At 38.9% G+C, this 10,705-nt stretch overlaps 1 protein-coding gene across 1 annotated transcript; it reads right to left on the reverse strand. All coding sequences in view use genetic code 11, as the record gives it.

Moving 5' to 3' along the window:
• Positions 1-374: 374 nt before the first annotated feature.
• Positions 375-9,179, reverse strand: EGR_00611 (hypothetical protein; the record flags this gene model as incomplete). Its single annotated transcript, XM_024489860.1, has 10 exons — positions 375-490; positions 1,537-1,630; positions 2,232-2,399; positions 2,452-2,546; positions 2,752-2,826; positions 3,134-3,294; positions 7,006-7,086; positions 8,058-8,130; positions 8,197-8,356; positions 9,126-9,179. 10 exons carry the CDS (start codon positions 9,177-9,179, stop codon positions 375-377), a joined length of 1,077 nt encoding a protein of 358 aa, XP_024355857.1.
• Between the last annotated feature and the right edge of the window lie 1,526 nt (positions 9,180-10,705).

The raw sequence follows: 10,705 nt of genomic DNA on the forward strand, positions 1-10,705 counted from the left end.
TTAAAGAACTGACATATCCCTTGAGAACAGTGTATGGTGCAGAAATGGCTACTAACTCAAATGACAGAATAAGGTATAACACATATGCGAGATCGCGCTTCTGTTCAGTAGACAAGGAGATTTATTTTTGGCCAAATATCGGAGCATGAAAATCAGGTAAGAACCACTATCAAAACAAGGATATCTTCAGGACCCACTTTAATTATAGAGCAGCTTATGGTAGCGGATGAAAGGTTTTTGGTGCGTAATTCCTTAAACAAAGAACAACATACAATAAAGGTGCTTAAAGTGTGATTAAATTCTTCCTAATTTTTCTTATAGCAGGCACAATCAACCCACAAAATGATACCACCATAACTGATGTAAAGACTGAATCATCCACCACACACCTCCGTAGACGTCTTGACAACCAACCTCACTCCTTCATAATGAACAACAAGTGCCTCTGAATCAAATTTTATTTGAAAGCAATTAATTACTGCAACAACACCTTTTGGAATGAATAAGTAATAAAATGAAAGGCAAAATAAAATCAGATAGGAAAAAGTAAATTATCTAGCTTTTATTCAGTTATGAAAAGTATGCGAAACAGAGAATCATTTCGAAATGTTAATGTCTAAATCTCTCATATTGAGAACCGAGTAGGGGATTAAAGCAACAACAGATCTACACAAGGGAGAAATCAAGGCATTCAATCGCTAATTTAGAAGTTGGGTTTCTTCTTGGCTCAGTTTGCGGGATGGATGACCTAAACTAACCTTATAATCTTCTGTAAACAACAAATTTGGTAATAAAATAAGTAACAAGTTTGTTATTGCTAGTTTACGCAGGCACTCAAAAACACCGAGGAACATGTTTGGATAACAAATTGGAGTATGATAATTTGATCAGATTGACTACCTAAGGTAACCACCTTCTGTAATATTAGGAGCTTGAACCTCAGATGTCGATTTTACACTCGTTTTTCGTCTTACCAGTCTACTAAACTCGGCAGTAAACCCAAAATTTACTGCTTAAAAGGCCAAGACAATGGAAAAATTAACAGACGAAAGCACAATGTAACTCGGGACTGTCTGATGCAGGTACGAATAAACTCAACCCAGTTGCCAAATTATGCTTTTATGGCAACAGAGCAAAAATGTGAATTATTGGTAGAACAATTATACGAGCTACTTGATAATTCATCTCTTCAATAATAAACCGCAAAACCAAAGTTACATCGGTTGCATTGAATGTCAGCTAAGTCCATTATTACGCAATTTTGGAAGCAAATGGTAAAGTTTATTAAATTGAGACGTATGAGCATGACCAATTACAAAGCACCTATTAACATCAACGCCCCTCAAAAGGAAAAGATTTGAGAAAGAGAAATCCGTAAGATCATTCCCACTAATAAATGCCGATAAGTATATTTAACTGAAATGACTCAAAAACAAGGAAAAATAGACGACATTAACTTATAGGATGGCTGATTAATAAGGGCCTCTGAAGTTATCTGTAGAATACCTTCTCGATTTACCGTATTTCTTGATTAACTTGATGGCAAAATAAAACGCTCCCATGATGCAGTTGTGTTCAAATAGCACCACTTTTTATTGCTTTTCAACTGTTTCACTTTATCGTTTAATTCCTTATTAATTTAAGGTACCCATTGGTGGGTTACTCTTTGATTATACCCATCGTGATTTTTGTAATCAACTGTGAAATCGCTAAACTGGGCGAACGCTAAGGTGTCCATGATCTGCACAGACTGTTCGATGGCTGGGAAATCAACCAATGACAATATGACACTCCCAAGATATCAGCAAGCATAACTAGCCAAAATACTTAAACCCCGTAAACTAATCGAAGGTTCCAAGACTGTTTGGGGGGATGACACAGAGAAACAAGGGAGTCTAGGGAAAACGACGCATAAATGCAGTGACAACGACGCCACCATTGTCATCATTATAAAGCAAGCAACTGTGACTAACAGGGGTGGGTGTGTGCAAAGAGGAGGTACAGACGAAGACGAAAAATAAATTACATGCCTATGTGATAACCAATTCTCCCCCATCTCTCTCCCCATGTCCACATATGAAGAGGCTGCGTTGTGACGCCGGACGCATACGAGACTAACCTGGAAAGTGGGAATGCCGTTGAATAAAGCGCCGTAGCATCCAGGCAGGTGCCGTGAGTGCGCTCACCGAGAAGACCACTTGCAGCAGCTCAGCACCTCATCAGTACTTTACTTGGATTGTCCATGCATGTAAACAATACAGGCTTCCTAAAAATAATGTTTTAAAGATGGCTATTAATAAATTAAATGCAGTGACGATAAATTCGACTACAAATGGATAACGAAATCTGTTGAAATTCACAGTGAAGATTTTGATGTTCACACCAGTATGAAACATAAACTAAAGAAATTGGAGTTTATAAAGAAATAATATTAATTTAGCCCGAATATACATACATTTCAAGAGAGCTGATTTTGTTTGTTTGATAAATTTGTGGTATTTTTATAATTATGAAGAGGTCAGGTCTTTTTGAGATTACATCACTCACTTACGTAACTTTCACTGTGGAAATTTAGACTAACTGGTTAAATTACTTAGTCAAAATTAGGAACCATAAAGTCACTTATTATGTATTTATGCTTGGTTTGATTATCCATGGCATAATTTGATCATTCCCTTTACATCCAAACACTCCATTACACTTTCTACCCCGCAGACCATCTAATTTGTTATAATAAAGCTAATCGGAGACTTTGTAATTTTATAAAGTAATTTGGGTGCCACTTTGGTTGTCGTACATTGGATTGAGCCTTAGAACCTCTACTGCCTAAAGAATAATTAAAAAAATTAGGCAAGCAACCATCTTCCTTCCATTTCTGGACCGCATTTAAAAGAAAGTTTGCATCCATTTGAATGGATAGATGACAGGGAAAAGGGATGGGATTTGTGAAGACCTACAAAAGATGACGCATAGTAACTTTTATCGGCTAGAACCTTGTTTTTCTGGACTGTTTAGTGAAAAGGCTTGGTAGAGTTAGCCCGTAACAAAAGTTAGCTTCGGAAATGTTCGTTCTAGGATGGTGACCAATGAGTAATGGCCACGTTTTAAGGGCCCGGAAATTACTTAGATAAACGGCTAAACGGAACAAAAATAACAGGTGAGTGGAAGAAAAAAAGTTGGGCTAGGATGCAATTGCTGAGAAATTTCTTGTTATTTAATTTGCTCAAAAATTTACTGTTATTTTTAGATACGAAACATTGAGTTGTAGGCAAAATCATCCAGCATTCAGATGTACTGGCCAAACGAATTTTTTAGTACACATCATCCACCAAGGAATGTTGCTGATATAGCAGCCCAAAATATCTCTTTAATTCAAATAAGGTACTCTTTTACAATAGAAATCACTTTCCTATCATAAGATCGGTTTTATTACATAATACCGTTGAAATGGTGTGGAATGTAGACATATACTGATTAGGAGCATTAAGGCTAAATCAAAATCATAATACGTATAGTGTGTTGATAATTGTTTGCATTCAATCTGCCTTGTTGCAGCCTCTATGCCAACTGTACGCTTTGAATAGTGCTGTCTCGTAACGGCTGTACAGCTAGTTCGGCTGCATCTAATTCGACTTCATGATTTTAGCTCCAACATCATCGCTATATAACTTATCACATTACCCTAAGTAGGATGGCATCAATTATACAATTGTTCGGCATGGATTAGAGCAAAATCCATTTCCAGTAGTTATATGCATCCTCAGGATACCTTCACGAACTTCCTTTAGCCTAATGATCAGTGAGAGTCTAGGGAAACTTAACCTGCATCCATTTCTCCATTTTATCCTGGAAAATTTTATGACCTCTGGAGTGTGTCATTTTCCAAGGGCGATCATTTTGGCTAATTGCTGTCAGACACTACTTGAGATGCGCTTTGGTTGGTTGATTATTTAAGCGAAATTCAGTCGTATCACCTGTGTTGGGATAGTATCAAACAGTAAGGAACATATGCGGAAAGCTACCCGATCAACGGGCCGAAGTATCCAATTTTCTTGTCTGGTAGAAAGACGAGTGACATCGGGGCATATTATTCTACAACTGACAAACACAAAAATCCATTCGTCTCTATTTTAATACTATCCTCATGTTTTTAAGCAAGATTTTGGTCAAAAGTCACAATATTTTACTTTGAATGTCTGTGGATTTTTCTAAGCCTTACCCATTTGTATAAATTGAAGTGATGATAGATGTGACTCAAGCCCCTCATAAGGTAAAGATAAAATTGTCGCCTTTTAACATCTGCTCTCGGAGGCCTCAAAGCGGGTAAATTAAATAGACGGGTAATCGAGCGGTTTCCGTATCAGACTGCCGACACATGGTCCGTCCGTGAGCTGGGACGGCATCAACAGAGCCGCGGACTAAGCCACGGCCGGAACTAATGAAATGCTAATTACGCCGCAGTGGCGATTTACTCGCACTCCCCTCTCTCCATTCTCTCTATCATTCGTTAGTCATCCAAGGTTGATACTGCGATATTAGTTTCCTTTATGAATAAGTCAGAGACACAGGTAGAGGCCACTGGATGGGGAGCTGAGTGAGACCCTCGAAGTCTTCTGTAGAGATTTCGTCAGGATTTTTCACGCCATTAATTTTCAGTAGATATTGGAGAAGAGCTAATGAATTTTTGTGACAGAAAAGTTAAAAAGTTTTTAAAAGTTTACAGTCTTTTTGAGTCTTCCGGCTGTCATGCTAGTTACATGGCTCCATAAGGTGCTATCAGTCTCCCAGTCCTTTCCCACTTGAGGGTAACTCGTGAGGTAAAATTTTTGGCAGTGGAACGTGAAGCCACTCCAAATGACTGCATCCGAGGTATCTGTACACTTGAAAAAGACTTGTATGCCCTGCGGATTCTTCGAGGATATCTCAGAAGCCACACTTTTGCAGGTACAGTCCATAAATTTAGTACGATCATCCATCAATTTTTACGAGTGTAAAATACTGTATAGGTTGTTCGGAGGTCATTATGACAATTACTTGGAACTTAGGAGAATCTTTGTTAGCACCAGTTTAATCTAAACTAGAACAACAAGGGGAAGGGATTTGACTAAAGCAGATAGCCAGCTGATTCTGAGTCAGGATTTACCATCGGGGCACTGCATTTAGTCACCCTCAAATGTCAATGCTAGTATTTGCATTTTCGGAGCTTAGTCATAAACCACTTGCCTACATATTATAAACAAATAACGTGGAGAGCCACACGACCTTGAATATTTAGTGGGTTATTTTGAAGATAAGGGGAACCGATAACTAAGCTCAGTTTCTCAAAACTTGGGCAAACCGCAGTCTCCAACAGCAGTTTTTAAGTCTCAATCGAGGGAGCAGGAGTGAAGGAATAAGTTTGTGTTATCCATATTTGCGTGAGTATGTTGGTACTAAGTAGAATTCTAGCGAATGCATGGTACACAGACAATTTTTGAAGTCTATGTAAACAGGTAGTTTCGGAGAGTTTAAATTGCCAAAAGTGATAAATCACACCGCGGTAGCAACGAGTACTTACTTTGACCAGGTCCTCGTTTAGGCGTAAACTACGTCCCTCTTCGAGTGTTTTAGCAAGTGTGCAATTTCCTTATTAACCGTAAGGTAAATAAATGTGTTCGAGAGAATAAATCATTCTTGAGGATAAACACCAAATGTACTTTTTAACTAATAGTTGTATGAATCTGGACTAAGCTGGTTGAATTGCTATCAATTACTCCATGCGTTTGCATCTAATATAACTTCAACAACTTATTTTTAAAACGATGTAGGCATTCACACTTTGTTTAAGCGATGAAAATATTCGTATCTACGGTCTTTTAAGTCTGAACAAAAACGGTTAAACACGCATTAAAATGAAACACCGGCCTGGTTTGGGTCAAAGGTCCAGTTCATTTCAGAACTGTAAAGAGGCAGTTCATTTAATGTAGACGCCCAGAATGTTACAGTAAACTCGGTTTTCTAATCCCAGCTTTAACTCATTTATTATGGTCGACAATATGGAGACCTGTATAATAATGGCATTCGAGATGAGTTGGGTGCTATCAGTATCGTAAAAGATGAAGGGTGCAGCGTGATGTCGATGTAATATATTGTAAAAGGGATTAACAGTGGTCGATGTCTTAACTGCACTATTTCGTACCGTTTCCGAGGATTGGATTACAGGAGAATAGGTCAGCCCTAGTTTAGTGTCTACACAAATTTCGGAGATTTAATCACAGACCCCCTCGTCCTTTCGTCCTAGCAGCTGCGTTAAACATCTGCTGTTATCCAGCTATCACAGAAAGACCAGGTCTTTCCAGTCTTTAGCATATAAGGTTAGCAGTAGACCTCTAAGCCGATCACAGAACGGTGTTTGTCTATCCTGCCTATTTGACGAAGTGAGCCCTTTGATCTCTGCACTCACACCGCCATCTTAGTATCTTGGTTTTTTTAGTCATATCTATGGTCTCCCACTTTTACTTACGTTGGTAATAGACCAGTTTCCAGACAGATATGCTTTAGTACTTCCCTTGGAATGACCAAAGCGCTGCAACAGCATTTGTTTTTTGATTAGTTTTTGGTATCAGACTCTAATTTAGTATCCCGTGCAATCATATACATTGGTTGTAGCAAATGAAGTATCAATTTATGAAGAGTTACCATGACTCTTCTTTATAGTGCCAGAGAAACAGGAAAAAACTACCAAGTTATTTCGTTTTGACGTTCGTTTACTTAACACAAAGAATCCCTCTTAGATATCTGGCTTCTTAACCTTATTAATTAGTTTAAATTGGTTCAAATTATGTATCGCAGTTTGTTGTTCTTTGCTACTACTGTGGGACGCCAAGAGCATTGATGTACACAATTATAGGGTTCGGAAATCGCGTCCTTTCCTTGAATAACTCAGCTAGTCGAAGCAAAAGGTACTAGTTTAAGCTACTTTATTTAGCCAATAAGTGATATTTGACTCAAGCCTTTTTGGGTTACTAGCTTTCATCAAGTAACGCATAAACTTGTGTTACCATAATTTCAGTTGATTGTCTTTGAGCTAGACGCATATGAACAACTCTAATCTTCAACACGAAGTTGTAAATCACGATTTGAAATTTTATCTGTGCCGCAAATACTTCAAGCGATCTATTAAGGCACCTTTTGGGTTCCTTATTCCCTATTTCCATCTACGAATGAAATAGAGCATAAAATTCTAGTTTGAAAGTTAAAACCGCACTTGGCACCTCAAAGCCAATACAGATTCATACATTTTAACAGTAAGAATAACACAAATTTAAACCAAAACAAATAATTGACAGAGCTAACAAGGTGGCTCTCACGACAAATGCCTGGAAGTTTTACTGGGTTTCGTGTCATGTTGCGGTCTTTGTGATATTAAGGAAGCAAATTAGAGCGGACAAAGTCGTGACAAAAATCTAGTTACCGCTAATGTTAGTGGAAACTCTACTGCTGAGATCGAAAACTTGACTCAACCAGGGTTGGGTAGGCAGGCAGTGATATCGATATTTCTCGATCAGTCTACGCAGTTCCGCCAAAGATTTTCCTCGAATCTGACGTATCATTTTTGCTAAAAAACAATTCACCCACGCCATCAGTGAAATATTTCTGTTTGGATTTTCTAGAGTCGCACATATATCACATCCCAATTTTCTTACCTGCGTCTAGTTTCGAAAATATGATGTGTTCAGTATTTGTCCATTCTAAGGGATCGTGTAGGTTTAATAATTAAACAGATACGGAGTACTCTCGATCCGAAGATACACAAACTTTATACTTTAAAGTACCGCTTTAGCTGGTTGAATGAATTAGAAAAATAAAAGCCATACTAAAACAATAAACATCTCAGTAGTGACAGAAGAACGCGTGAAAACACTCCTATGACTTTGTATCAAAAGCTATTCAAATAAATCGTTGTTAAATGAAAGTTCTGTGTAGCTGTTCCACCCGTTAGCCACCCCACGAACCTACTTCCATTCTATGATAAGAATAGTTTTTGAGCATATGCAAAGCACCGCTGTTGTGTTTACCCATCCAAAATAGTATCATCGTCAATAAACGTTCCTATCTGAAGATCTTCATTTGATTTGTACGTAAAATACACTATGTCTTAAAAATTACATTACTAGTATTAAAACTCAATTTGCATAACTTCCAACCAAATCTTACCATTCATCTTTCTCCCCTTGTCTTGCCTATAATATCCAGAAATAAACTTTTTGAGTCTGTTTACACCAAATAATATTTTCTGAATTGTAAGGAAGGACAAATTTAAAATTAAGAGTAACAAATCGTTTAATAAAGTAAAATAGATTAATTTATGTTCTGACTGATATTCAAATCAAAGTAGGACTTCTGCACATACATGAGGAGGGCTACAAACCTCAGGAAGTGCCACCTGCACGCATCTTTCAGCAACCCACTCTTTTCACATCAATCCACTTATTTCAGTGGTTACATAATATCCCAAAACCTTTGGCGGATAAAAATGTGTTAACACATTTGAGCCTTTCAATGGCACCCTACTTCACTTTGCCTTGTCGCAGCGTGCATAAACCACACGGAAGTAAAACCTCTGGGTACGATAGTGCTCACCTTTCTTGTAAAACTTCGTCCTACGATCCAGCACCAAACGGACGTCCAGAATTAGGCGCTCAATGCCCTGGCCAATTGTTTACAGATTGGACTACCAAGACTAGGATATGGGAACCACCGCTACTCAGATCACCGACGCATAGATATGTTGACGTTTTTGAAGCGCTCACCCTCAAACCACCTAATTATTCTCCTGTTTTTAAGTGGCTGAGTTGCTGAGCCTGCCATCACTATACCTACTGTATTTGAAGCCTTCCGTACAGGTAGAGGTGTGAGCATTCGGACTTAACCTCCTCGTTGACAAGAGGCATCGTCTGTCAACGCGCACTTCTGCGTGGACAGGCACGCACTACTGTTGCTTGAAAACCTGATGAGCCGATGAACGGTGTCCGGGATGTTCTGGACTAACTCACGCAAGAAATGCGCATCTGCAAGTCTTGTGTATATGTGAGATGGTTTGCTTAGCCCTTACTGCTAAGTGTTTTGTCGCCACGGTGCCAAACCTTTTTATACGTCATATCTGTGAGCCTAAATGTTTTACGTTGACTTAAGCTCATCTCGTATTCTAACGCTTATTTACATTTACAGTTAATCTACTCCTTGTCTTAAGTGAAGAAAGCCCTTATATGCTTAAGGCCTAGGGAGCACAAGCGCAGCATTTCCACCCATAGTTGTTATTATTGCTATTTTTATTGTGAGCTTCTAATAGAAGCATAAAAATAAATATCATTAGTGGCATCACTTTCTGGGTAAGGTCTATTGTCTGAGCTCAGCTTGTCATTGTCTATTCATTACAACCACCACCATTAACTACAAGCTCCATCAATTAGACTCATTGTAAAGCTAAGTCACTGGCTAATTGAAACGCGCCCCTTCCCCTACTCCTACCTTTATGTCCACGTGAAGCATACAACACATGTGCAGCAGCCAACTTTGGCAGCTGGTCTACTTTGACTCAGAAGACCGTCGTTTGCTCTTTGCGCAGCCGCCTTAAGGGGCTTAGCGGAGGCTGCCACCATCACAATCCCTCCAACCCCGGACCCGTCTCTTCAAAAAGATGTCGAAACAGTTCCTGGTTCGTCCTACTCACAATTACGACTGGCCACTTTATTCAAATACTTCCTGAGCGACGGCTCTGTAGGTCCAATAGGTGAGGCGTTGGTTCACAGATAGACATAATCAACTCAGAGGATCATAAATTACTAATTTTGTTCTCTGAAAATTCAATGCTCCTACTTAAGCACCAAGGATTTTATGAAATTATCACTGATTCACATGATGAATTTGGCGTTTTCCTAATATTTTCAACAAGTATGGTCAAACGTTTGCTGCGTTAGGCAAAGTAGATTCTTGGATTAAGGTATTTTTTGGTGAAAAAATTTTCCACTCTTATTTTAGAAATAAACAATTAAGTTTTAATCAATCTGTTTTACAACGTCCATTTCTTTTTTCCTATGCTCCTTGATATCGGTTACGACAGTAAGGATTCCCAGCGGCAGTCCGAGGTGGGAAGAAGATGGTGTTCCACAATTTTCGCTCTTCAACTAAGGTTCATATGATTGTTCCATTATAAAGGAGGTTTCAGTGTTAATCGAAATTTTCAAGGAATATTTCTCTTACCGCATAAGAAAATAATATAGGCGTAACGTAATCGTATTCACCGTTGCTAGAAGCTAGCATACGCGTTAGCTTTCTATGCACACAGTTAGCTTGAAGAACACAAAAAGAATAGTTGCAGCGAGAATAACGGGCTACTAGGGCCCTGAGACTTCCCTAAAGGCGAAATAGAACAATGCTTGGGTGAACCATGTATTATCGACGTACAGTAGAGCATGGAGGCACTAGCAAGTCCTGGAGACCAGGATGTCCGGCGGAAGTACAATGGCGAAACCCCTAAGTGGCCCCTTACCAAGACCGAGAATTAAACAAACATGTAACGTAATGTAATCTTGGTTTTAAAATATACCAGAAGAGTATACGGGCACTGTTGCATTTGTGAGAAGTACAACCAATCTCCGAGCATGTGCGTACGGAAGCTGCTGGTGCCTCGGTGGTCTTGCGTAAGAACATTGGCAAATAAGGA

Source organism: Echinococcus granulosus (genome assembly GCF_000524195.1).
Source record: "Echinococcus granulosus chromosome Unknown EG_S00002, whole genome shotgun sequence".
Taxonomy (NCBI): Eukaryota; Metazoa; Platyhelminthes; class Cestoda; order Cyclophyllidea; family Taeniidae; genus Echinococcus; species Echinococcus granulosus.